The sequence below is a fragment of the Mauremys mutica genome, chromosome 2 (assembly GCF_020497125.1).
Source record: "Mauremys mutica isolate MM-2020 ecotype Southern chromosome 2, ASM2049712v1, whole genome shotgun sequence".
Taxonomy (NCBI): Eukaryota; Metazoa; Chordata; order Testudines; family Geoemydidae; genus Mauremys; species Mauremys mutica.
This window is the reverse complement of record NC_059073.1, coordinates 3,997,034-4,024,650: the sequence shown is the minus strand read 5'-3', so window position 1 is coordinate 4,024,650 and position 27,617 is coordinate 3,997,034. Positions and strand designations below refer to the sequence as shown.

At 60.0% G+C, this 27,617-nt stretch overlaps 1 protein-coding gene across 4 annotated transcripts; it reads right to left on the bottom strand.

Annotated features, from left to right (window-relative positions):
• Window positions 1-190: 190 nt before the first annotated feature.
• Window positions 191-27,617, bottom strand: GRINA (glutamate ionotropic receptor NMDA type subunit associated protein 1). Of its 4 annotated transcripts, none has more exons than XM_045005177.1 (7): window positions 27,551-27,617; window positions 11,020-11,370; window positions 5,541-5,653; window positions 5,205-5,405; window positions 4,071-4,199; window positions 3,213-3,356; window positions 191-2,191 (listed from the first exon to the last, which is right to left on the bottom strand). In XM_045005177.1, the coding sequence occupies exons 2-7, from the start codon at window positions 11,339-11,341 to the stop codon at window positions 2,042-2,044; spliced, it is 1,059 nt and encodes a 352-aa protein (XP_044861112.1). In that variant the 5' UTR covers window positions 11,342-11,370; window positions 27,551-27,617; the 3' UTR covers window positions 191-2,041. The 4 variants fall into 4 exon arrangements, with proteins under 4 accessions (XP_044861112.1, XP_044861111.1, XP_044861113.1 ...); XM_045005176.1 differs by lacking the exon at window positions 27,551-27,617 and adding an exon at window positions 17,120-17,562; XM_045005178.1 differs by lacking the exon at window positions 27,551-27,617 and adding an exon at window positions 11,617-11,640.

Sequence of the window (27,617 nt, the reverse complement as noted above, 5' to 3'; positions counted from 1 at the left end):
CGGGGCCTGGGAGGCAGCATTTGTGGGTCTCAGAGACTGACCCACAGCAGGCAGGGACATGCTAAGGTGGGCGGTGGGGAGAGGCCTCATGACCCTCGGTACTGTCTCAACATGCCTAGGAGACAGGGCAGCAAGGCGGAGCAGCAGCTGCAGGAAAGCCCAGCCCAGGAAGGACGAGAGGAGCCCAAAGCTTGGTACATTCTCACTTTATTAGGACATCCTGTTTATACAGCTGAGTGCGGAGTGGCACTGGGCTCAGGGCACAGGGACAGCCAGGCAGCATGCAGCAGTGCAAGGGCCACACCCCAGAACCTCCTGCCCCTGGAGTCCAGGCAGCTCAGCAGTGCTCACGGCCCGCCTGTGCTACCTGGAGACTGTATGTGTGGTCAGGGCCTGGGGGCTGCTGGGACAGAGATGGCTTTATACCCCTGCCCCTACATGGCCCCAGGGTCTGTCAGGGCCTTCCTTGCTCCAGGGGGCGGGAGGGGCTCTGGGATCGATCCCTCTCCGCTGGCTGCATCACGTAGCACACCCGGGCCCAGACAGTGCAGAAGGCCCCCACTAGCCCCGTGATTGCCCCAGGTGCGTGGGGCAGACACAAGTCCTCTCGCCCGGCCCAGAGGTGCCCGGAGCCCAAGGGCTAGTAACCCTGCTATAGGCCGAGAACCTCCTCAGCCAGCCCCTTGCTCTCTTCAGTGTCTAGCTGCCGAGGGAGCTGGCCCAGGGGGCGGGAGAGGCCTGCACAGCTCCAGGAATGCAGCCCGCTGGCCCCAGGGATTGGGGTGTGGAGGGGATGGCGAAGCTGTCTCTGGGCTGCCCAGCAGGGGGCGCCAGCGCTGCTCCGCAGGCCCAGGCAGGGCGAGCCTCACCCAGGTCTCTCCTTGCTTAGCCAGGCCCCTGGGCAGGGGCAGCACAGATGCTGCTCCTGCAGGGGGCGCCCCAGGAGAGGGCTGGGCCGGGGAAAGGAGAGTCTGGACAGGCGCTGGTCTCACATCTAAACAGAGCTTTATTAACAGCAGCAGCCAGTCACATACAGAACAACAGGGCCCCCGGGACCCAGCCCTCCGGCGCCCGGAGCAGGGGGGAGCTGGGCTGCATGGAAAGGGAAGGCAGGGCTGTGACCAGGTGCTCGTGGGAGGGGAACTGGGCAGATCCCTGTGCTCAGCCCCGGGCCAGCCACGCATAGCGCCTCGGGAAGCAGTCTCAAGGGGGCTGCACACCAGGGCACTCCAGGGAGCAGCCACCACCACCGGCTCAGGGTCTCCAACATCTTCATGACCAACTGCAGGGAATGCAGGCAGGTGCTGCCAGGCCCGGTGGGGGCTGCGCTTCAGAGGCACCGCCCAGCATGCCAGATCTCCAGGGCCAGGCGCTAATGGAGCCTGCCTTTGAAGCTCTCCGGGGTCAGCTCACTAAAGGCCTGATCTGCCTGCGTGAGGCAGCACTGCCACTAGAGTGCAGCGCCTGGGGCCAGAGAGCTCCCTGGGGGCAGGGCGGGGGGGGGTTCAATCCATTCACCGCTGGGAGGCTGGGGACACAGCTGGCTAGTGACAGCTGAGAGGAGCTGCCCCTGGCTGCCAGGGAGCTGGGCACCTCCGTGGTGGAGGATGGGGGCTGCCAGAGGGCGGGAGCAGCATGCTTGGGACACAACCAGGCAGCGACATTCCCTGAAGCAAGACAGCAGCTCCTGACATGGTGCAGAGCAAAGCGATTTACACCCCCCCGCACTGCCCCCTGTGCGCTCGGCCCCACGCAGCACAGGCAGCCGAAGGATGGAGAGTGTCCCCCACCCCAGGATGGCCCAGGGCAGGTCCTTCCAAAACCATGAGCCCACTGCAGCTCAGCTGCCCCCAGCCCCACTGTCCTTCCCGAAGAGCTGGTGAGGGGACCATGGGTCAAACTAACTAGAACACGAGAACCAACACCACACCAAATGGCTATGGGGGAGCAGGGCTGGGGGCGGGGGCAGTGACACAGTGAGCTGAGGCTGGCACAGGGGCAGGAGGTTACCCTACTCTCCACAGCAGCGGACGTGCGCGTGCTAGTCCTTGGCCCGGCCGATGATGGCCAGGATGTAGAGGAAGATCTGGATAATATCCGTGTAGAGGTTGAGGGCGGCGAAGACGTACTCCTCCGGGCTCAGGGCCAGCTGCTTGTTCCCCAGGAGCATCTGAGTGTCCACCGCTAGGAACTGCAAGAGAGGGGGGTGGGGTGTCATCCAGGAGCAGGGTGCCAGCTCTGGCACCAGGCCTGCCGCAGCAGCACACGTTCAGCATGGACCATGCCCAGGTACCCAGCTCTAGGCCTTGCCAGCAGCTCTGAGGGGGAGAATGCAGCCCCCCATCCTGCACACCCAGGGCTCACAGCGCATGGCATGGCAGGAGGGATGGTCCATGCCAGGCTGCGCCTCTGCCCCCTGCACATGGGGGTGCTCTGGAAATGCTGCCAGGATGGAGGGGCATGGACAGTGCCATGCCCAGGAGCAGAGCACTGGGGGTTGGGTGATCCAAGGGGAAGGGCTGTCCCTGGCCATCACTGACACCGCCCTGCCAAGCCCTCCTTCCCTCTCTGAGCCGAGTCTCCAACGCCCCTCCGACTCTAGATACGGGCACGGGTCCCAGTGCTGGCTTGTGAGCGAGAGCTGTGACTTGGCCGCTGCTGCTGGTGGGTGGGAAGGGGCCATCTCAAGAACAGGGGTGTTTATCCAGGCGTGATGACTGGTCCCACAGCTGCCACTGGGACCTGATGTTGATGCCCACCCTCACCCCAGGCAGGGGGAGCCAGGTTCCAGCTGGGACTAGGCAGGAGCAGGAGATGAGGGTCTGAAGTTACCGCCAGTTCTAGAGCGGTCCCCACCGCACAGCTCCAGGCTACCCTCCAGCAACGCGCTCACCCAGGGGCACAGGGATACGGTGGGCATAGCAGACCAGCAGCTGGAGAGGGTGGATTTTAAGGCCCGAGGGGCGCAGGGCCCATGACCCTGAGGGTTTGGTTTCTCAGCTGTGGTGAGGCAGCCAGATGCCCATGGGGGAGGGGTTCGTCAGGCAGAGCTGTCCCCTTTGAGGCCCTGGCGAGCCCCTAGGCTGAGCGCCCTGGCTCCTGCCCACTCAGCTCCAGCCCAGGCCTTCCCCACGCTGGGCAGGGATCTGCAGGAGACAGTGGGGTGGCGCTGCCCCCACCCCCAGGAGCGCCCTGCCCCGGCAGACACTCACACAGGTGAAGAGCAGGGCTCCCAGCGAGGCGTAGACGATGTCCATGATGCGGTTCCGGATGAAGATGCACAGGATGGAGAAGAGGATCAGCACCACCAGGCAGACGATCAGCACGCCCCGGCAGGAGGTGAAGTCATACTTGGTCTGCAGGAGAGGACGACGGGCCATCGGGGTGTCACACGTGGGGTCTCCAGCCCCTGCCCGCGTGGCTGGGCCTGCGCCTGGCCCCAGCACTGCTCTGCCTGCTGGAGGAGCTGAAAGGAGCCCAGGTCTTTCTGCTTTCCAGGCAGCTCCCCCAGGAGCCCAGACACGGGCCGGCTGCCCAGCCCCAGGCAAGGCTACAGCACAGCTGGGTCCGAGGGCCAATTCCCCGAGAACCAGCACAGGCAGCTCGCAGGCTGCACCTGGGTTCTGCCAACCCCGTGGCCAGCTCCCAGGGACGCTGCTGTTCCCACAAAGCAGGATCCACACCCAACACAGCCTGAGCATGTGGAGACGTCAGCGGGCGGGTGCTGTACCTGCCCAAGGGCTCCAGAGCATCAACCCCTTGGCAGCATGAAGGCCCAGACGGTGCCAGGGAAGCTACTGCAGCAGGGACCGACTCCCAATGGCAGGTGTCTGGCTAAGGCTGAGACAGGAGGCACAGCTGGGCAGTGACCCACAGGTGCCAGGGCCCCAGGCAGAGAGCTAGCAATGTCCCCAGGAGGGGGCAGCCTGGGGCTTCGGCTCCCCACTCTCACAGTTGGAGAAGGCAGATGCCAGACAACCCCTCATCCCCCAGACATGCTGGGTGGCCCAGCAGCCAGCTCCCAGCCCAGCCATCGAGCGCTGGCGGGGAGGGAGCCCAGCCCCTCTCACCTGCAGGGAGAAGAGGACAACGGTGAAGCAGACGATGGCCGTGATGCCCACGGCCATGATGACGGCGTCCGTTTCATAGAAGCTGGCGATCATCCCCACCATGTAGGAGAGGCTGACAGTCAGGATGGACTGGAGAGAGGGGACATGTGTTAGGGGGGGATGAGCAGGCCGAGCAGAGCCAGGGCTGGGCAGGCACCCGGGTGAGGGGTGCCCCAGGCTGCTAGGGCAGCCGCCTGGGCACCACCATCCAGCCCCGAGCTGCAAACCCTTGGCACCACAACAGCCTCATTCCCCTGGGACCCTTTTGCAGCACACACCGGGGAGCCCCGAGCTGGAAACCTACAACCCCAGGAGGGGCGGGGCCTGGAGAGTGTCCAGCTGGGGCGAACGGGGAACGAAGGGTTTACAGCCTTCGCCGGAGGGAACGGCCACCTGCTAAAAGTGTAGCACACGGCCATCAGCCTTCCAGGCTGGGCAGTGAGAAGGGGTCTCCACCCCCTGCCCCATGTTGCCAGCTCCCGCCCAGCCAAAGGGACGAGAAAGGATGACTAGCCCCATGTTCAGCTGGAAGCAAGTGTAATGAAATCTGGCACCCCAGATCCACCAGGGACTGTGGCCATGGGGCTGTTACTGGCTCTGTGCTCAGGACCTAGGGGCTGCACTTGGGGTCAGTGCTGACTCAAGAGAGCGCCCCTATGGGACTCCACCCCAGAGCCAGCAGCACAGCGCCTCCTAGTGCCTCCCTGGGCTCAACATCCCCTGCATTGCCCAGCCCCACCCCAGAAGGGCTGTCGCAGCTCAGCACTCCTGGAAGGTGGCGCGAGACCATGGGGTGAGGGGTACAAGCACCCCGCGTAAGCAGCTGGGTCGGGAGAACTCCCTGGAGTGCTCAGCACACAGCAGCGCTGAGCCTGGCCATGCCGTCAGGGAGGGGAGTCGTACGGGGATGAGGTCAGTCCTCGCACTTCTCCCCCGGGCAGGAGCAGCGCAGGGAACAGCACGATGGGTGGGAAGAGCAACGCCAGCCTGCCCCAGAGCAGAGGGCCCCTCCCAGCCCCAGATTGTCACCCCAAGCGAGGGGATTTCAGCGGTGGGGCTGCGAGAGCCGTGCTGGGCCCGCAAGCTGGCGCTCACCAGGGCGACCAGGTTCCAGGGGTACTTGCGGCGGAACTCCCCACAGCAGCTCAGCACGATCAGCGAGATGAAGAAGACGGCGTAGGAGACGTAGTACATCCAGACGTTGCGCCTCACAAAGCCCTTCATGCCCTTCACAAAGGTGAAGATGGCCACGAAGGCCAAGGTCACGCTCAGCTGGACGGTCAGCACCAGGAACACCTGGCGGAGCACATGACATGGTGAGGTCAGGTCCCCTCTCCCCCTGCCCCCATGCAAAGAGAGGGCCACTCCCACCTCCTCTAGTGGGGATCACAGGCCCTTGGCCCCTGCCCCAGTGCACTGGGAGCCCCTCACCTTGCGGATGAAGGCCTGGCGGATGCTCTTGTCGTCCCAGTGGGTGATGGGGAAGTCCTGGTTGTCGTAGTACGAGGGCGGCCCGTCCTCATGGTAGTTACTGTGCAGCGGAGCTAGAGAAAGGGGGAGTAAGGCAGAAGCTGGTGCACAGCCCTTCAGCCCTCCACCCAGCCCGGCCAGGAGCAGCCCAGCACCCAGGAAGAACTAAGCTCCAGGGGAGTGGGCCCCGGGCCAGATGGGTGCTGGGCTCTACTGCACACACTGCAGCACCTTGTTCCACATCTCCAGCCCCAACCCTGGGGAGATCACGGCCTGGCTATGCCCCAGAAGCGGCAGCTCACCAACTCTGGTGGCCATGGTGCCAGGTCTCCAGGGCACACGGACAGGGCTCATTCCATCTTGCGGTGCCAGTGTCACACAGGGAAAGAAGAACAGCAGGTGAGAGGGGTCAGGCAGGGCTGGGTGCAGTGGGCAGAGCTGACTAGAAGCATGGCCATGCCTGCCATGCCAGCACTTGGACATCCTTCCTGCTCGGACTCCGCCACGGCCCACCTGAGGGCACCGGTGTGGGGAGGCAGGAGCCTACACCCTGCGCCTCTCAGAGGCTGGAGGAAGCCTGGGGCTGCCCCCCATGCCCAGCCTGTCTTCCCCACCAGCTGGGGGGGGGGAGGAGAGGAAAGGAGAGGAGCTGCCATAGCTGCAGCTCAGCCACAGGGAGGAATTGCAGGCAGCTAAGAGGTGTCACTGCAGGGAGCTCAGCATTTCCTCCAGAGTGGGAGATGCCAGCGCGAAGGTGAGAGCCTGCCAGACCCCACCCTGCCCCCCTCCCCAATGGTGGAGGGCCAGCAGGAAACAGGGCCCTGGCTCGTGGCTAGGCCTCACCTGCCCCAGGGAGGGGAGGCTGCAGGAGTCTCCTCGTCTCTCCTTAGGGTGCAAGAGGGCTGTAAGCAAGAGACTCCCCCTTCTTCTCCAGAGGAAGCAGCTGCTGCTGTCCCCAGGGCAGAAAAGCCCTCGGGGCTGCAGCAGCAGGGAGTGAGCAGGCAGAGAGCACTGAGCCCCAGCGATTCCTGTGACCTTGGCCAAGCCACACCAATTCAGTCCCCAACCCACCGCTCACTCAGACCCCCGGACCCTGTGCAGGATGGAGGGGCCCAGAGAGTTCAGACTGGGAGTGTTACCACTGCCCCACCAGGCCCAGGAGTCACAGGGGCCATCACAGATCTCATTGCAAAGTGGGGTCTAGGGACCAGTTTACACAGACACTGCACCAGGTTAACTGGCTTCCCTGTCTCCCCTAGGTCTGGATCCTGAGTTATTCTCACAGCACCAGCCCATGTGCTGTGAAAACTCACAGAAGGACAGTGAAGAAATCTGGCAGCATGTGACCTCCAGAAGAAGAAAGAGGCGCGTCCATGTACCAGCAATGCAGATACAGGTACTAATGCGGAGAGTGGAGTAGATGATACATCTGAGGGAAGGGAGCAGGAGGAGACTCCACCAATTGGAAGGCATGAGATGCACTGTCCTAGGGACGGGGGTTCCACGACCACCGCTCCCAAGAGAAGGAGGCGGGTGGTGGTGGTCAGGGACTCCCTCCTCAAGGGAACTGAGTCATCTATCTGCCGCCCCAACCAGGAAAACAGGGAGGTCTGTTGCTTGCCAGGGGCTAGGATTCACGATGTGACGGCGAGGCTGCCAAGACTCATCAAGCCCTCAGATCGCTACCCCTTCCTGCTTCTCCTCATGGGCACCAATGATACTGCCAAGAACGACCTTGAGCGGATCTCTGCAGACTACGTGGCTCTGGGAAGAAGGATAAAGGAGTTTGAGGCGCAAGTGGTGTTCTCGTCTATCCTCCCTGTGCAGGGAAAAGGCCTAGGTAGGGATCGTCAAATTGTGGAAGTCAACGAATGGCTACGCAGGTGGTGTCGGAGAGAAGTTTTGGATTCCTCGACAATAGGATGGTGTTCCAAGAAGGAGGAGTGCTAGGCAGAGACGGGCTCCACCTCACAGAGAGAGGGAAGAGCATCTTTGCAAGCAGGCTGGCTAACCTAGTGAGGAGGGCTTTGAACTAGGTTCACTGGGGGAAGGAGACCAAAGCCCTGAGGTAAGTGGGGAAATGGGATACCGGGAGGAAGCACAAGCAGGAGAGTGCAAGAGGGGAGGACTCCTGTCTCAGACCGAGAAAGCAGGACAATCAGCGAGTTATCTTAAGTGCCTAGACACAAACACAAGAAGCCTGGGAAACAAGCAGGGAAAACTGGAAGTCCTGGCACAGTCAAGGAACTATGATGTGATTGGAACAACAGAGATTTGGTGGGATAACTCACATGACTGGAGCACTGTCAGGGATGGATATAAACTGTTCAGGAAGGACAGGCAGGGCAGAAAAGGTGGGGGAGTTGCATTGTATGTAAGAGAGCAGTATGACTGCTCAGAGCTCCGGTATGAAACTGCAGAAAAACCTGAGAGTCTCTGGATTAAGTTTAGAAGCGTGAGCAACAAAGGTGATGTGGTGGGAGTCTGCTATAGACCACCAGACCAGGGGGATGAGGTGGACGAGGCTTTCTTCTGGCAAGTGGCAGAAGTTACTAGATCACAGACTCTGGTTCTCATGGGAGACTTTAATCACCCTGATATCTGCTGGGAGAGCAATACAGCGGTGCACAGACAATCCAGGAAGTTTTTGGAAAGTGTAGGGGACAATTTCCTGGTGCAAGTGCTGGAGGAACCAACTAGGGGCAGAGCTCTTCTTGACCTGCTGCTCACAAACAGAGAAGAGTTAGTAGGGGAAGCAAAAGTGGATGGGAACCTGGGAGGCAGTGCCCATGAGATGGTCGAGTTCAGGATCCTGACAAGGAAGAAAGGAGAGCAGCAGAATACAGACCCTGGACTTCAGAAAAGCAGACTTCGACTCCCTCAGGGAACTGATGGGCAGGATTCCCTGAGAAAATAAAATGACGGGGAAAGGAGTCCAGGAGAGCTGGCTCTATTTTAAAGAATCCTTATTGAGGTTGCAAGAAAAAAACATCCAGATGAGTAGGAAGAATAGTAAATATAGCAGGCAACCAGCTTGGCTTAACAGTGAAATCCTTGCTGATCTTAAACGCAAAAAAGAAGCTTACAAGAAGTGGAAGATTGGACAAATGACCAGGGAGGAGTATAAAAATATTGCTCAGGCATGCAGGAGTGAAATCAGGAAGGCCAAATCACACTTGGAGTTGCAGCTAGCAAGAGATGTGTTAAGAGTAACAAGAAGGGTTTCTTCAGGTATGTTAGCAACAAGAAGAAAGTCAAGGAAAGTGTGGGCCCCTTACTGAATGAGGGAGGCAACCTAGTGAGAGGATGTGGAAAAAGCTAATGTACTCAATACTTTTTTTGCCTCTGTCTTCACAAACAAGTTCAGCTCCCAGACTACTGCACTGGGCAGCACAGCATGGGGAGGTGACCAGCCCTCTGTGGAGAAAGAAGTGGTTCGGGAGTATTTAGAAAAGCTGGACGAGCACAAGTCCATGGGGCCGGATGCGCTGCAGCCGAGGGTGCTAAAGGAGTTGGTGGATGTGATTGCAGAGCCCTTGGCCATTATCTTTGAAAACTCATGGCGATCGGGGGAGGTCCCGGATGACTGGAAAAAGGCTAATGTAGTGCCCATCTTTAAAAAAGGGAAGGAGGAGGATCCAGGGAACTACAAGCCAGTCAGCCTCACCTCAGTCCCTGGAAAAATCATGGAGCAGGTCCTCAAGGAATCAATTCTGAGGCACTTAGAGGAGAAGAAGGTGATCAGGAACAGTCAGCATGGATTCACCAAGGGCAAGTCATGCCTGACTAACTTAATTGCCTTCTATGATGAAATAACTGGGTCTGTGGATGAAGGGAAGGCAGTGGATGTGTTATTCTTTGACTTTAGCAAAGTTTTTGATGCGTTCGCCCACAGTATTCTTGCCAGCAAGTTAAAGGAGTATGGGCTGGATGAATGGACTATAAGGCGGATAGAAAGCTGGCTAGATCATCGGGCTCAACAGGTAGTGATCAACGGCTCCACGTCTAGTTGGCAGCCAGTAATCAAGCGGAGTGCCCCAAGGATTGGTCCTGGGGCTGGTTTTGTTCAATATCTTCATTAATGATCTGGAGGATGGTGTGGACTGCACCCTCAGCAAGTTTGCAGATGACACTAAACTAGGAGGAGTGGTAGATATGCTGGAGGGTAGGGATAAGATACAGAGGGACCTAGACAAATTAGAAGACTGGGCCAAAAGAAACCTGATGAGGTTCAACAAGGACAAGTGCAGAGTCCTGCACTTAGGACGGAAGAATCCCATGCACTGCTACAGACTAGGGACCGAGTGGCTAGACAGCAGTTCTGCAGAAAAGGACCTAGGGGTTACAGTGGACGAGAAGCTGGATATGAGTCGACAGTGTGCCCTTGTTGCCAAGAAGGCTAACAGCATTTTGGGCTGTATAAGTAGGGGCATTGCCAGCAGATCGAGGGACGTGATCATTCCCCTCTATTCAGCATTGGTGAGGCCTCATCTGGAGTAGTGTGTCCAGTTTTGGGCCCCACACTACAAGAAGGACGTGGAAAAATTGGAAAGAGTCCAGCAGAGGGCAACAAAAATCATTAGGGGGCTGGAGCACATGATTTATGAGGAGAGGCTGAGGGAACTGGGATTGTTTAGTCTGCAGAAGAGAAGAATGAGGGAGGATTTGATAGCTGCTTTCAGCTACCTGAAAGGGGGTTCTAAAGAGGATGGATCTAGACTGTTCTCAGTGGTAGCAGATGACAGAACAAGAAGCAATGGTCTTAAGTTCCAGTGGGGGAGGTTTAGGTTGGATATTAGGAAACACTATTTCACTAGGAGGGTGGTGAAGCACTGGAATGGGTTCCCTAGGGAGGTGGTGGAATCTCCTTCTTCAGGAGTTTTTAAGGTCAGGCTTGACAGAGCCCTGGCTGGGATGATTTAGTTGGGTTTGGTCCTGCTTTGAGCCGGGGGTTGGACTAGATACCTCCTGAGGTCCCTTCCAACCCTGAGATTCTAGGATTCTATGGCCAGAGCCCACCACATAACCCAGACCCCCTCACTTGGCCCCCCAGGGATGGGGCTGACTCTGCATCTTTCACCCCATTTCCTGGCAGCTCACCCCACCCTTGAGGCCCAGCTGCAGAGTGGACACAGGTACTATCTCTAGGGCCACAGCAGGCGCAGAGCAGACATGGGGGGAGAGCTGGGAGCCCCAGGAGGAGTCTGGGAGCGCTGCATGGTAGCAGGTCAGAGGGCACCACCAGCTGCAGCAGACTTTGGAGAGAGGCCCCCAGCTGGACCGGCAGCACCTGCTGCGACTCCAGGCAGGCAGAACGCAGCCTGACTGCTGGGAGGGTTCGAGTCTCGCTCAGCTCTAGAGGGGGATGGGGCAGCTCCCCCAAGCATGCCTTCCCCACTGCCCCTGCCCTGCCTCCCACGGGAGCAGCAATGTCACTTACAGCCTTGGTCCTCTGAGACTATGGGCTGTGGCTGGGCGTATGGCGGCTGCATATATGGCCCCTGAGGATACACGCCTGCCGGTGGATATGGCCCCTGAGCATACGGGGCCGGTGGGTACGGCCCAGGCCCTTGAGGGTACGGGCCCTGCGGAAAGCCCGGCTGGTTGTAAGGTCCTGGCTGGAACTGGGGCTGTGGATAGGGTGCTGCCGGGTAGGGGGGCTGTGCGTAGGCTGGCGGGGCAGGAGGCTGCTGCCCAGGGAAGGCAGGGCTTGGAGTGGGGAAGCCATCGCCCGACACCAGGAAGCTCTTCTCGTGGGACATGTTCCCAGGCGCTCACTGCCGCTTCAGTGCTGGGGAGAAAACACACAGAGGGGGCGTTAGAGGCCTTGCTCCTGAGTCCCCCCACTGCCAGCCAGTCACAGCCTGAGGGGCCCCCCAAAGCCCAGCCTCCCAGGCAGCCCCCTGGACCCATCCTTCTCGGAGCTGACAGGACTGGAAGCCCCTCCCCCCACCCATCGCCCTATGCCCGGCTGCCCCCCCGCACCCCCACAGCTGCCTCCCCGCCCCCCCAGCCTCACTCAGGGGGCCCACGTCACCCGCCCATGAGGTGGGCCCTGCTGGCAGCAGAGTCTCTGCTAGGGAGCAGGCTGACCCAGTTCCTGTAGCTCCGTTGCCACGGTAACCAGGGCCTAGCGCCAGCTTCCCCTCCCGAGCTCCGGCTGGATCGGGCCAGGCCGGAGACGGGTGTGGGGCAGCGGCAGGGCCGGCGTCTGCCCCGCAGAGCCCGGGGGGAGCCTGGCCCAGCCCCCATTTCCAACTGGGGCCCCACTGCTCAGCTCTGCCTCCGGGCCTGCCCTGGCCCCCAGCCACTGACTCCCGCTCCGCTGCCCAGGCTCCAGACCTGCCTGAGGCCCCCTTGCTCCCACCCAGGCTCAGCCCTGGCACCTGCCAGCTCGGAGGGAAAGGGGGCGCCTGGCGGGAGGCACCAGGGCCAGAGGATCTGGGGAGAGCCTTTTGTTCAACCGCCATGCGCGAGCTGCTCCTCCCTGCTCCCCACAGGGCTCTCAGCTCCATGCTCCTGGCAGCCCCCTTCCCTCCTGGCTGCAGAGCGTCCTCCGACGGCGCACAGAGGGAACAGCAGCCGGGATTGGGCAGGGGAGGCCAGGTGCTGGAGCCGGGCTGGCCCTACAGCGGAGCCTGCAGCAAGGAGCAGGACGGAGCTGCTGACGCCTGGCAGGCCAAATGGAAGGCCCTATGTGCCAGATCTGGCTGTCAGGGGGCTGCCTTGGGGCTAGGATGACCAGATAGTGTGAAAAATCGGGATGGGGTCAGGGGCTAAACAGGCACCTATATAAGACAAAGCCCTAAAATATCACAACTGCCACTATAAAATCAGGACATCTGGTCACACTACTCGGGGTGCCCTGTGACTGCAAGGGTGGCAGGTGCCTGCACTGCCCAGAAGGAGAGCGGGGCTCAGGGGGTTTCTGAGACCCAGTCGAACTCAATGTGTGTCTACACAGCCGTTTTCCAAGCACTAGCCCAAGCTGGGCTGGGGAGGCTGCTGCACAGGCTGTGCAGAGGTACCTGAAGCACCTTGGGCAGCCACAGCTCAGGATGGGCAGGAAGGGCCCCAGGCAGAGACATGCTCCGCAAGGAAGCCCCGAGGACTCAGCACACACCCAGGACACCATCTTTGGGCTAGCCCGGCCAGAGACCCCAGCCTACATGAAAGAGTCAGGGAAGGGCTGGGCCTGGCCCGCTGCAGGAAAGCTCCTTCAGCCCTCCCCAGCAGCTGGGTCTGCTCTGGCTTGTTAGTTTGACTTCAGAGGATGAGTCCCAGAGCGTGAGTGTGGGAGCTCACAGCCCCCCGCCATAGGGGCAGGGGTGCTGCCTCATTAAACAGAGTGTCCCCCATGCCCAGCCCGGGGCTGTTACGCAGGCCTCCTTCACTCAACAGCTGGCAATGACTCTGCCTGTTTTCCAGTCACTTAGTGAATCTCCTCTGGCTTTTCCAGGGAGACAGGGCCCCCATTCACCCCCCACAAGGCTCCTCTCCGCTCGCCCACCCACAGAACTTCCCCTCTGCCCATATCCCTGCCCCCGGACCCCCCCGCCACTGCAGGGACCCCAGCCGTCCCCCCCAGGGACTCTGGTCGCCACAGGGCTCCCCCCCTGCCCCAGGCCACTCTGCCCAGCACATAGAAGCAAAGGACAAGCCCATTTTTCTTCTTTCCAGTAGTGGTGACTACAGCCCAACAGTGCCGGCTGCACAGCGTGCCCGCAGCTACAACTGAGGCACCCATGGGGTTAATGGCGAGGGCAGGTGCAGGCTGCTCCTTTTTTACACAGCATTATATCAGCATTCCCATGTCCCCTGTTTGGGTTTCACGTAGGCTCCTGCCATGACAGGTTGGCATGCAGTGAAACAGAAGGGGTGCCACCATGCCAGCAGGCCTGGGAGCTAAAGCCAAAGTACACCCCACCCAGAACACCGGTGGCCAGCACCATCTCCCGGGCTCCCTCCCTGCTTGTGCTGCACAGGGCTGGCCACAGAGTGCTGGCTGTGTCCAGGGACTGGCAGGCAGAGCTCTCCAGGCTGGAGCTGCTGTGCCAGGAGCAGGAGGGACCTGGTACTGCCCAGCCCCCAGCAGGGCAACGCCCCTTCTTGTAAACACCGGGGCTCATTTCTCAGGCAGCAGCAGCAGGAGCTGGGCCTGCTGCCACAGGGATTCTGGGAAATCCCATCTAATTCCCAGCATCAGCTGGCCCCACTCACGTGACATGGTGCTGGGCTGGCACTGGCATTGCAGGGCCAGTGCTGTTCCCTGCCCTGGGTTCAGTCCAACTTTCTCCTGCAAGTAATTTACAAACACAGCTGCACCCTCGGCCAGAAGGGCTGAAACCCCACAGCGCAGCATCCACCATGGCACCACCCAGGGGATTTAACACCTTCATTGAAACCCAGCCAGTGTCAGCCACGCAGCCTAGGCACCCAGAGCTCCCAGCTGCCCGGCACAGCCCCTGCATACCACACACCCCTCCTCAGGGCACAGCAGCTCCCAGGAATGCCCACACACACGCACACACCCAGAAACACCGGAGTGGGTGCTTCCTTCGGTCCTGGCGAGAGACGCAAGCCCCCGTTTATCCCCAGGTGCAGTACAGCTGCAGTGCCAGCTTCCCATCGGGCAATACTCCTCCTTGGGCTGGGGCCACCCTTAGGAGCAGGAAGGGGGTGTGACGAAGTGGGAATATTTGGTAATATTTTTATTAGGTCTGTTTGTGCCCCAGTTTCCCCCAGATTCTGCACTGTTGCCCACTGTGTGCTCCCCAGGCAGGCTGAGACACACAGGTGGGCGGTGCCCAGCTTTCCAGACCGTAGCCTCATATCAATGGAGCAGCTGAGAAGACAATGGCAAAGCCAGTTGCCTAGACATTGACACCTAGCAGCCAGGGACCCAGAGGGAAGTGGACTTTCCTGCCTCTCCTAGGGGAGACTTACAGCCTTACCCCCATGGGTCTCAGGCTGGGGAAAGTGCTGGCTGCTGGAAGGAGCCAGGGCTCTCACCTAGTGTCTGACCAAGGTGGTCAGATGGACAGCCAGGGCTGGAACCATGGGGTCACTGCAGCTCGGCTGGGCTCTTGGTCGACCAGCCCAGACGATGCTCCTAGGCTCCCCTCAGGGCGGCCTGTGCTGTGTGCGAGGTTCAGAACCAGCTTTTTCACAGCACGGCATGCGCGTCACTGCCCACACAGCACAAGGTGCATTGGCCCCTCCCTCAGGCTCTGTCAGTGGGATAAGCAGAGCAGAGTGAGGGGCTGTAGGGCCAGAGGCCCAGTCCAAGGAGGGGGTGAGGCTGGGTGGCTACCCCAAGGCAGAGCAAGACCCCTCGGGGGTCAGCCCCACTGCAGGGTTTGCCCTAGAGACACTGTTCCAAAGCTGGGGCCAGGCACCGCACCTGTGAGTCCGGGACCGGGGGCCTATTGCCCTCAGTCTCTCTGCTCAGACTCTCCTTGACCAAGCCCACTGTGAGCAGGTGTCTGGAGACCTCGATTCCTTCCCTCCCCCCCACCCCCGGTGCCCCTTCTCAGACTGGGCAGCCAGGAACACTCCATGCCAACCTGGGCTTGAGCCTGCACCAGGCTCAACTGCCCACTGCTAAGAGCCAGCCAGGCCTGCACCATCACAGCACGGAGCAGGTCGGGGGGGGGGGGGGGAGGGGACCCTTCCGCCTGCCCCACCAGCAAAGCCCACTGCACAGCTCCCCCAAACTTCCCTCCCCTCCCCCAGGCTCCAGGGGCATGCTGGGTAGCACCGCACACATTGGCACCCCCCATGCACTCGCATCAGCAACAAGATGCAGTGCAGACAGCAAAGGCAGCTCAGGCCCAGGGCCAGCACCGTGGTGCCCCTGCCTGCCCCACCCTTTCAGGGGCTGAACACCTGGCAAGGAGCCCCAGTGAAGAGGTTCCCTCCTCTTCCAGGCACCGTGGCACCGAGAAGCAGCCTAGACAAGTACCAGGCTATGACCATTTAGAGGGCAATTTAACCTGCTCTCACACCCCCTTTGTGGGCCTTGCACTAACTGCACCTTTCAGGCAGAGCCTGGTTCAACGTGCAGCAAGAGTCAGATGGCAAGGGCAGCCGCCCCAGATCTATTCTAATGCTGTTACATAAAGGGCTGGTGTTTCCCTCAGCGAGTCCTGCTGGTCACAGGACTCTGAACAAGTCACAAGGATCCAGAGGACGACGAGGAGCAGAGCTCTGGGGAGCAGGGAGATGAGAGACCAGGGCCACTCAGTAAGAGGTGGGACCCCAGTGCACCTAGCACCATCACTGTGCGGGGCCAGAGGGACAGACTAAGGGTCCAGAGAAGGCCCCCAGGCTAGTCACCCCACCGTGTAACATGACAGTGGGGCACTCAGTGAGCTCAGAGCTCTGTCCCTGGTGACCTAGAGAGCCGCAGCCTCCCTCACTCAGAAGAGCTGGAGGACAGGTCCACCAATGGCTAGTAGCCACGCTGGTCAGGGACCCAGCCCCCTGCGCTAGGGGTCCCCAACTGCCAGAACCGGGGACCAGCTGATGGGGTGGATCACTCAAGGATTGCCCTGTTCTATCCATGCCCTGATGCTCTGGCACTGGCAAAGGACAGGATCTAGATGTTCTGGAGTCCCTGCCCGCCCCAACTTTGGGACACCACAAGGCCTGTTTGCTATTTGCAGCTGACTGCGGGGACAGCGAGGGGACAACAGTGGGTTTCACAGGGATCAGGAGGAGGCTGGGTTCCCGGCATGGCGCCATAAGGCACATTCTGGCCACTCTGCTACAGCAAAACGAATGACCGGGTTCTAGGCCCATTAGCACCTTGCAGGCGACCTAACGGACTGTGCTGTGGCCCTGAGCCACCTAACGTCGCCCTGTCCTGTGCAGGTGGATGGCCAAGGACCCTCTATAGCATCAATCACAGCAGCAGCTGCAATGTTCCAGGAGCTCTCGGCCCTCATGCTTCAGGCTACAAGCTGCTCACCAGCTTGAGAGGCGTGGGGCCAGGGGATCCTCCCCCTGGCTAGGACATCAGCAGGCAGAGATTTACAGCCCATCCAAAGCACTTCGAGCACTTTCCACCCCCACCCCCCAATCACACACAGAGTTATGAGCATTTTCCTGCCAGACCTGGGACCCCAGACTAACTAGGAGATCTGCTACCGGACAGCTGAGGCAGGCAATTCCAGAGATGATGGGCCCCTGGTGTGGCCGGCTACCTCCTCCCTCTGATCCACTGACAGGCTCCCTGGCACCAGGAATCTAAGCATTACTCGGTAGCCATCAAGAATGCAGAGACTGGCATGGAGGAGGACCTGGGCGGGGGGGGGGGGTCTGAGCTGAGAATCTCCAAGGTATGTAGATGCAATCCCCAGCCGGTGGAAGGGAAGGGGGAGGGACAGCAGGCACAGGGACAAGACCCCAAAACAACCCAGGACAGAAACAAGGCCTCCTGACCTAAGTCACTTGCCCCATGCCTCACCCTCACAGGGCATGTGAGGTCTCAGTCCATACCAGATGCCCTCCCCAGCATGGGCATCTCAGATACATACGGCCCTGGGTGGCGTCAGTGCCTGCCAATGCCACAGCAAGCGGAGTCCGTGCGCAGGCCTGGTGGTCCCGGAGCTGTGCTGAGAGGAAGGCCCAGATCAGGCTATTATCTTCTCAGCCACCAGAGCAGAGCAGAGTGGGGCGGGGGGGGGGGTCTCCTCCCCAGAGCAGAGCCCGATTCCCAAGCAGGGCAGCTGCACAGCCTGCTGAGTCACAGGCTGAAATGCCAGGCAGAGTCCAGAGCACAGCAGTTTCCTTCTCAGCAGCCTCCAGCCCAGCCTGGAAAATACCCTTCTCTCAGCTGCAATAAATAAACCCGCTCCATCGAGGGGGCGGGAGAGAAACCCACGGCCAGCTTCAGCTGTCAGGCAGCGACACAGCGAGCGGCAGCAGGTCTAACACGGCTGCTCTCCACCAAATGAGCCCCCTCGAGCGCCCCACCTCATGCGCAGCCTCCTCGCTCTAATCTGCTGGGTCCTTCGCTATCTTAATCCCACGCCTGTGACATCAGCCACACACAGAGCCAGGCCCCCGCAGGAGGAGCGAACTGGACAAAGCTACAGCCATCACAACTCCGAGACAGATGGACACCAAAACCTGCCCCCTTCTCCTAGCTTCAGCAGCCAAGCGCTCCTCCCCAGCTGCAGAGACAGCGCTAAGGGATGATCCCAGGCAACCCTGAGGAGCCCCAGCGAATTGCTGGCAGTCACACCCATTGCTGCTGCGCTGCCTGCCCGGGTGTGCAGACAGGAGAGCGTCACACACTGCAGCAGAGGGCTGGGAACAGGCAGGAGAGAGGAATGCAGCACAGGTACCTATGGACACAGCCACAAATCCGCCCAGGAAGCACTGAAGCCTGGGGATCTACAAACAAGTACAGCTGGAAGAAAATCATGGCCTGCAATTTTGTTGTGGAAACTGCAACTGTTAACACCATAACTTTCTACAGCCCGTGGCCCCTGCACCAGGTCACACCAAATCTGGCCCAGCCACCCCCCATCACGTCGGCCTTTGAGAGCCAAGCAGGACACAGGGCGTCTCCTCTGTACTGCTGCCCTGCCTTGAACCGCAACTTTAATAAACTGCAACAGCACATTGGGAACCAAGGAATCCCAACGTTCTGACAGCCTGAACAACCTGAGACCGGCAGGAATACCAGCTCCCAGCACCTGGGCTTGGCACGCCGAGGGGACGGGGAGGATTGCTCAGCTCCAAGAAAAGCACCTTGCTTGCAGCTGAAGCCACCCTGCTTGATTTGCAGCCCAAAGGCTGCTGGTGTGGGCTTGTGCCCGAAGCAGGAACCCAAACAGAAGTGAAAGGGCTGGCAGTCCCTGCTTGGCTGGACCAGAGCACCAGGAAACCAGCAGCACAAGGAGGAGTCTGCGGGGTGACAGCAGGGCCTGGGAGTGCCTTAGATACAAAGGGGGGGGGAGGGTTTGCAGTTAGCGAGAGGTGGTTTAATCCCATCACAGGACAGGAGGAGGGGGCTGTCATCACCACGGGGGATACTAAGCCCCCACAGCACCATTTCCCAGCCAGGCTTTGCGGGAAGTGCCAATAAGCAGCTTTGCTCTAACTCTCTGTAATTCCAAAACGCAGCCTATTTACGGCATCTGAAATCCTAATCCTGTCACCTCAGCGAGGCGCTGCGAGTCCTGGGGGCACTGACCCCCTATGGGCATCCCGAGGGGGCTCCGTATCCCTAGACACCCCTGCCCCTGCCCCCCCCTGCAGCAAGGCCTGCTCCTCCCACAGCCCGCGAGGAGAGGCTGTACCCCAGCCCAGGGATTCGCTGGGCCAGATGCTGACGCTAGATTAGACTCCCTGTACCCAGCCCCATGTGGGGTGCAAGCAGCGGTCCTGATCCAGCTGCAGCGCAGGGGGCTGCCCTGGCCTTAGCACCGCAGGCCCTGGGAAACTGCTCGGGGCTTCCTCTGTGTACCTGCTCTGGCTGGCGAGTGGGCCAGAATCAGAGGCTGCTCAATGCCTGCTCACTGCTGAAGGGAGAGGGCTCCCCATCACCTCCTGGGGGCCAGTCGGGGGGGGGGGGGAGCCTCTAGTACCTGCACCCTTCCCCAGCCTGGGGGTTTCAGATCATTCCCCCCCCCCCATCCCCGAGAGCTCCAGCGCCTCCCGCTCTGAGACGCCCCGAGCTGCAGCAGAGCCATTTCAAGGCCAGGAGGGACCATTATGGCCTAGTGCCCTCCTGTGTGACTTGGATCAGTCTCAGCCAGCCTGTAACCCCTGGCTGAGCTAGAACAGAGCGCTTGGAAAGATCCAGTCTGGGTTTACAGGCTCCACGTGGGGGCCCGGGGAGGAGCTCCAATGGCTAATCACCACTGCCAACATCTGCCCCTTGGGGTCTCGGCTCAGCTCCCAGCCCTGGAGCGTCTGCTACCTGCGCCTCACTAGCCTGGTGCCTTGCCCGTTCCATGCTGCTGCTGTCTGGGGAGATCCTGAGGCCAGAGGGGAACATGGATCTAGGCTGGGCTCCTGGGTACCAAGCCGGAGAACTGCCTCAGAGCAGCTCGGAGCTTTGAAAGCAGCGTGCCCGTCTCCAGACTCAGGCACACTGACCTGGGTGAGGGGTTATTCCCAACCACAAAGGGTGGGACCCACTGTCCTCTGGCAGCTAATGCCGTGGCCCCTCCCCTGCCCCATCCCAGGCCACGGCTGAGTCTGGCCCGCCCCAGCAGGGCATGGCCCAGGGTGAGGAGGGCAGAAGAGCAGCTTGGGCAGCACATGCCAATGCTGAGCAGGAGACCCGTGTTGTGGAGCTAGCTCAGAGTCAGAGAGGGTCTAGTGCGGGGTGGATTTGATTTAAATCACTTGACAGGAAGACTCGATTCAATCATGGATTTCTACATAAAAGCACATTCTTGTTGGTTGTTATAACCGTCATACGTGTTCTTCCCAACTCAGAGATAGAGGAGACCCAGACTGGGTCTCTTTTACGCCTGCTGCCAGGATAGGTTTTCCCTTCTGGTGAGAGAATGGTCTGGTAGATCTCAAATCAACCACGGCTACACTCGGAAAGACCTCAAGACTTCTGGAATATGCTGCTCAAACAGCTTCACTTCTGTTTCTACTGCCTGTCCCTCCCTTCACACATTTTTCTCCAGACTTCTCCTCCCTGTCCAGATCTATTCTGCCCCCAACAATCTTCTAGTCATTGAACTTTGAGACTTTGCACTTTTAGAGAGAGGTAAGGGATTGACTCTGTACACAAACTTGCAGAGGGACCATAGGGTTGAGGTCTGTTATTTTAAACCTCTATATATTAATTTAAAAACATTTTTGCTGTTAACAAGTGTCACGGAGTGTGGGTGAGTCAGGGCACCGCACCCCTCTTCCTGGGATTCACCGTTACTCTCAGCCAGCCAGTAAAACGGAAGGTTTATTGGACAGTAGGAACACAGTCTAAAACAGAGCTCATAGGTACAGCCAGGACCCCTCAGTCAAGTCCTTCTGGGGGGGCAGGGAGCTTAGACCCCAGCTTGGGGTTCCCTGCCTTGCACCATCCAGCCCCAAACTGCCAAACCAAAAGTCTTCCAGCAGCTATGTCCCCCTCCCCCAGCTCCTCCTCCCTTTGTTCAGTCTCCCAGGCAGAAAGTGTCACCTCTCCCAACCCCCCTCCTGGCTTAGGTAGCTTCCTTCAAGGGAAGTCCCCCATCCCCAATGTAACTCCCCTGCAACATTCCCAGGTCAAATCTGCCCCACTCCCTGCTCCGTCACAACAAGCATGTTACCTCTGGAGACACAAATCCACAGTGTGAGAAGTGCAAAACTAAGCATCTCTGAAGGTATCTTCTAGACTGAGCACTGAGTCCCATTGGGTAGATAGAAAGATTAACCTAAATAATCGATACAGAAGCCCCTGGAACCCCACAAGATTGGGTCCCTAATCCGTGAACTATTGGAACTCATTTACAAAACTTTTCTTAAACATGACATGAATATATTGTCTCATACTGTAGAATTAGAATTTATAATCCCTGTACACGGCTACCTCTCTGAAACCTGATTCCATGAGGAGATATCTTTGAGCTATAATGTATCTTTAGATAGGTTTTTTCCTCAAAAAGCATTTTATCAAAAAAAAATCTGATAAAAAAATAATTGATTTTTATCCATCCTGGCCTAGCGGACAGAGCACTGGGCTGGGACCTGATGCAGCTCCTGGCTCAGCTGGACTCTGCCTGCCTCTGGGCCTCAGTCACATGGTGCTAACGCCTCCCTGCCTCGCAGGGGTGCAGGAGGTGCTGCTCAGATCCCGCAGGGAGGGGGCAGAGGGGGAGCACTAAAAAAGGCAGGCAGCCCTCGGAAGCAAGAGCTCATGCCCTGGCCACGTCTGTGCAGCCACCTGGCTCCATTTCCCCAGCCCACATTCTGCACTACTTCCTCTGTCATTAGGTTCACATCCCTTCACAGCACACAGCCCCCTGAGTCTCTCTGCAGCTCAGTCCTGGGCTCCAGTTCTCAGGGCTGAATCTGCACCAGAGAAACTCCAGGCACAGCCAGGGAGCAGGTGCACAGGGGGAGGGGGAGGCAGGCAAGTGAGCTTAGATGCCAACAGAACCTCTGGAATCCCTGCACTGGACTGCGGCAAAGTGAGAAATGCTGCTGCTCGAAGCATGTTGGGTGCCTTGTTGCTGCTGTGACAGAAGCAGCTTGTCAGAGCCTCAGGAAATGCTCTGCAGAGCAGGGACTGAGATGCCAAGTGTGACCTCTGCCAGGACCTGCTCTGCGAGCCAGACACCTGCACCAAACAGCTTGAATGCAAACACTAGCGAGCCACAGGCAGAGCGAATGCCTCAAGGGGGCTGGAAAAACAGGCACCAGGACAAAAGGCTGCAGCAAGAGAATCTGCGCACACAAAACCCAGCTTCCTGTCAGCAAATCTGTGCAGCCCCCTTCAGAGCCCACAGCAGCAAGCGCCAGCCCTGACGCCCAGTGCAGTTTGGGAACAGAACTGGCAACCAACGAAGGGGACTAGCAGCTAGATGGAGTCCAGAGCCCAGAACAACCTGCTGGGTCTAATCATAGTAACAGCCACTCTGGGTCAGAGCAAAGGTCCATCTAGGCCAGGATCCTGTGTTCCGACAATGTCCAGTGCCAGGTGCCCCAGAGGGAACGAACAGAACAGGAATCAGCAAGTGACCCATCCCCTGTCGCCCACTCCCAGCTTCTGGCAAACAGAGGCTAGGGACACAATCCCTGCCTATCCTGGCTAATAGCCATTGAGGGACCTATTCTCCAGGAACTTATCTAGTTCTTTTTTGAACCCTGTTATAGTCTTGGCCTTCATAACATCCTCTGGCAAACAGTTCCACAGGTTGACTGTGCGTTGTGTGAAGAAATACTGCCTTTGATTTGTTTTAAACCTGCTGCCTGTTCATTTCATTGGGTGACCCCTAGTTCTTGTGTTACGAGTAAATAACTCTTCCTTATTTACTTTCTCCACACCAGTCATGATTTTATAGACCTCTAGCATATGCCCCTTAGTCGTCTCTTTGCCAAGCTGAAAAGTCCCAGTCTTATTAATCTCTCCCCATACTGAAGCTGTTCCACACCCCTGCTCATTTTTGTTACCCTTTTCTGAACTTTTTCCAACTCCAATGTACCTTTTTGAGATGGAGCAACCACATCTGCACGCAGTATTCAAGATGTGGGCGTACCATGGATTTATATGATATTTTCTGTCTTATTATCTATCCCTTTCCTAGTGATTCCCAATGTTCTCTCCGCATAGCAGCCCTGGTTAGCGCCACCCAGCGCTTTCTGCACCAGTCCAGGAGAAAGCTTGGGCTGCAGAGCTGAGCTAATTCAAGGCAGAACCTGGGTGCAGCTGAGCTCCACCCTGCCAGGCTGGCTGCACTGGTGGGCTAAAGAAGTTACCTGCCCACATACGACGAGCGGAGAGAGCCCCCCCGAAAGCTATTTTCATCTGCCTACAACCCCTGTCTGGTAGTAGCTGGCACATATCAGAGCCTGGCGACAGTGCGGCTGCAGCAGGGCTGGGATAACCTTGCTGGACATTCGGCTAGCAGCATAAGCCAGAGCCTTCTGGATCAGAGCCTGCCCCGCAGGAACACTGGCTAACCTGGCGTGGGGTGAGCCAGAGGAGACAGCACCTGGGCCAGCGGCACCACTGGAACCAATCCCCAGGGCTCTCTTGAGACCATTTACATTTAAGACCAAAAGGGAAGAGCTCGAAACACCTCCCAGGCAGAGCCCCCAGCCAGCGCTATCGCCGGCCTCTGGCCTGCAGCCCCAATCAGCCTTAGCCTGGGTTGGTGACACTGCCTCCTGCTTCGCAGCACTCGCACAGCAGCTCCAGGGCTCTAGGCGAGAGGATCTCTGAGATGGATTGAGGGGCTGTGACGAACTGGGAACGTTCTTAATGTTTCCTCTGAATTCTGTGCTGGTGCCTCAGTGTCCCCTCTGCAGTTCTTAAGTATCTAGCAGAGCAAAGGGCCAGTGCACCTAAATGCCTGGCACTCTGTCTCCTAGCAACTGATGGCCTGGGCCCCTCCCCTGCAAGGTGCCAACGGAAGGTGTTGGAGACAAAGAGATCAGGTGACGACCTGGCCTGGGGAAGGAGCTGAGCAGAGAGGAGGAGCTGGAGGGGGTTTCAGTCTGGAGCTGGCGGGGGACGAGGAGTGAAGTGCAGACGTTGGGGTCTGGCTCGCTGCCCCCCGGAATGGACCCAGCTGAGGGGTCCGGTTCGCGGTACTTACAAGCTCTGTTTTAGACCCTGTTCCTGTCATCGAATAAACCTTCTGTTTTCCCGGCTGGCTGAGAGTCACGTCTGACTGCGAAGTGGGGGGGCAGGACCCTGTGGCTTCCCCAGGACCCCGTGGCTTCCCCAGGACCCCGCCTGGGCGGACTTGCTGTGGGAAGCGCACGGAGGGGCAGAGGATGCTGAATGCTCCAAGGAGAGACCCAGGAGGTGAAGCCGTGTGAGCTTCTTGCCCTGCAGACAGGCTGCTTCGAGGGAGAGGAGGCTCCCCAGAGTCCTGCCTGGCTTGGTGGGGAGCAGTTCCAGAGCAGCACCCGGGGACTCGGTGACAGGGGCATCAGCAGAGCTGGGGGAAGGAGCCGGGGGGGCTGCAGGTTAGGATCAAGGGGCACTGGCAGAATGGCTGTGGAGGAAGCTTGCACAGCCCCCAACCACTCTGACCTCTCAAAGCAGTGCTGGCCACACGCTTTCACAAGGACCTATTGAATATTCAAACAAAGACCCCCAGAGAGGTCAGACCCTTCCCCACAGCCAACAGGGAATCTATGGTTAGCCACCAGACAGCGCAGCTTGTGCAGGGGCTGGAGCTGCTAAGGGAGGAAAGCAGGTGGCAGTCACAGGACTGCGCTGCGGCCTCTGCCCTGGCCAGCAGCAGGTGCACAGAGCAGGGCTCCTTCCCCAGGCAGGCTGTGACCCAGGCTCCGCTAACACTGCAGCACAAGGGCGCGCGTCACAGAGCTGGATTCACCCCTCCCGATGGGTGCGAGAGCTCAGCACCCCCTCACAGAGAGCTTTCCCGGGAGCTACCTCCAGCGCAGACTGCTACTTTGGGGCCACCAGCCCTCTCGATCAGCCAGGCCTGCCGAGCTGGCTGGGCCCAGCGTTTGCCCTGCCCTGACCAGCTACCCGCTGTCAGGAGCGCTGCGACCCCCAGGCAGCAGGGGGAGAGCCACAGCCACAGCCACAGCGATGCCTGGCCGTTCTGTGCAGCAGGGTGAAGTAGCAAAGCCAAGCCAAGACCGCCGGGGTCAGACGGGGGTAGCACCCGGGGCCCATACAAATAACACTAGGGACAAGCCAGCAGATGTCAGGCTTCAGGGGGAGTGTGCCCTGCCATCCACACCCAGCGCTGCATGGCTGGCCAGGCGCACAGCGGGGCCGCCTGCCTGCGGAGCTCTGGCTATCGGCCCATGCCCAAAAGGAGCACTGGCAAGGCAGGCCAGAGTCCTGGCCCAGGGCAGCATAGCCTACATCTCAGTACACAGAGTTCAGGAGACTCCTGCTGCCCACTCTCCTGCTGGGGCCCTGCTCTCCCGGGCTGCTGACCAGTGCCAGGAAAATGGACAAGGCCTGAGCACACCCCTGAGGGGTGACAGTTCCCCCACTCTCCAAAGCAGGGTGGCCCGGCCGTCACTCACCGGCCCAGGGCCAGCAGCTCCGCACAGCAGGCAGACGTTGGCTGCAGCTTTAACACCAATATCTGGAGCTGCTGCCTGCTTGGTCTGTGCCTCCAGCAAAACAAACCCTTCTGTAGCTGCACTGGCCCGGCAGGGAGCCCAGTGCTGTCCGTGCCCTCAGCCAGCCCCGCCTCCTCCCCTTTAGCTTCACCCGCTTCTCTCCTGAGGCCTCTCTGAGTGGCCCATGCGGATAGGACCCTGCCCTCGCTGCCAGACTGTAATTAAGAGGAATCGAACCAGCTTTTATCGCTCCGCTGAGAGCTAATGCCTCTTAGCAGCTGCCAGTCTGTGGGCACAGAACATTGGAGCTCATTGCGTGAAGGCTGTGCCCATGTGCAGAAGTGCCCATGGTGTTCACCTTGCCTGCAAAAGGGCTGAGCAGCTGCAGCTCCACTACAGCCAGTCAGCGAGAGGCCTGTAGCAGCTCCCCTGCTCCGACACCATCAACGAGTCCTCCATGTAACGCTAAATGTCATAGCAAGCAGCCAGTGCCCTCACGCTGCCGCATCCGATGGGCTCCGGGCACTGCCCACAGGCATCGCCACAGCCCACAAGAAGGCTGACTACAGGAGTCATTTTTGAGAGGAAGGAAACAGGGCCTCTCACGCACACAGCTGCCCTGCTGCCAGCCCCAACCGATTTACTTACCCTTTCCCGGTTCACACAGGCCTACGTGCAATACATGGGACACCCAGCAACCCCTCGCCACTGCCCCCTTAACACACAAGAGCTGCCCAGGAAGCCTGCAGGGCCCAGTGCACCAGACTCTGGGTGAAATGGAGGCGCTGGGGCCCAGGATGGGGCAGCAGCAGCCGGCCCCCTTCATGGAGCTGAGCAGGGTCTCGCAGAGGGCATTGTGAGATGGCAGCATTGCAGACGTAGGCTCCTCGGGGCAGGGACTGGGGGACACAAGCCCAGGGCTGCGCCAAACACAACAGCCCTCACACACTAGTAACGCACAAACACACCCCCAGCACCCTCGCTGGGCTATGCACTCAGGGCACCAGCACCCTGCAGACACTCCCACTTCATCACAGCCCCACCCCCCAATGCCCTCACCCTGAGACCAGCACAGCTGCCCACTGCCGCTGCCCAGCCTAGGGTGACCAGATGTCCTGATTTTATAAAGACAGGCCCATTACCCCCCACCCCCAACCTGATTTTTCACACTTGCTGTCTGGTCACCCTATCCCAAGCCCACACCTGCAGCCAGCCCACAGGGCACCCCCCACATACCCCCAGCCCCCACCCACCCACAGGGCACCCCTCGTACCCCCCCACCACCCAGCCCCCACCCACAGGGCACCCCCCAGCACAGAGCACCCAGCCCCTACCCCCAGGGCACACACAGCACCCACCCCACCCCCCCGACAGGGCACCCCCCCACATATCCCTGGCACAGAGCACCCAGCCCCCCCACCTGCAGGGCACCTCTCGCACCCCCCCAGCACACAGCCCTCCTCCCCACAGGGCACCCCCCGCACCCCTGGCACACAGCCCCCCCCCCGACAGGGAACCTCCCCACATATCCCCGGCACAGAGCACCCAGCCCCACAGGGCACCCCCCAGCACAGAGCACCCAGCCCCTACTCCCAGGGCACACACACACCCCCGGCACACAGCACCCAGCCCCCTCCCGACAGGGCACCCCCCGCACCCCTGGCACACAGCCAGCCAGCCCCCCCCCCGACAGGGAACCTCCCCACATATCCCCGGCACAGAGCACCCAGCCCCACAGGGCACCCCCCAGCACAGAGCACCCAGCCCCTACCCCCAGGGCACACACACACCCCCGGCACAGAGCACCCACCCCCCCGACAGGGCACCCCCCGCACCCCTGGCACACAGCCCCCCCACCCCCCCGACAGGGCACCCCCACACATATCCCCGGCACAGAGCACCCAGCCCCACAGGGCACCCCCCGCACCCCTGGCACACAGCCCCCCCCCCCCCCGACAGGGCACCCCCCCACATATCCCTGGCACAGAGCACCCACCCCCCCGACAGGGCACCCCCCGCACCCCTGGCACACAGCCCCCCCACCCCCCCGACAGGGCACCCCCCGCACCCCTGGCACACAGCCCCCCCACCCCCCCGACAGGGCACCCCCCGCACCCCTGGCACACAGCCCCCCCACCCCCCCGACAGGGCACCCCCACACACATTCCCGGCACAGAGCACCCAGCCCCCCCCCCCCGCATCCTCCCAGCTCCCCCACCCGGCCCGACACTCACCGCACAGGGCCCACAACGGCTCCGGAGGCTGCGGCTGCGGCGGGGGCGGGGATAAGGGGGCGGGGGG

Bases quoted from the DNA above. Each gene is read 5' to 3' on its own strand.
- GRINA (XM_045005177.1), bottom strand. From the start codon at position 11,341: ATGTCCCACGAGAAGAGCTTCCTGGTGTCGGGCGATGGCTTCCCCACT. The intron at 3,357-4,070 runs GTGAGAGGGGCT...CCTCTCCTGCAG, and splicing joins TTGTCCTCTTCTCCCTGCAG to ACCAAGTATGACTTCACCTC. The intron at 2,192-3,212 runs GTGAGTGTCTGC...CCTCTCTTGCAG, and splicing joins GAGCCCTGCTCTTCACCTGT to TTCCTAGCGGTGGACACTCA.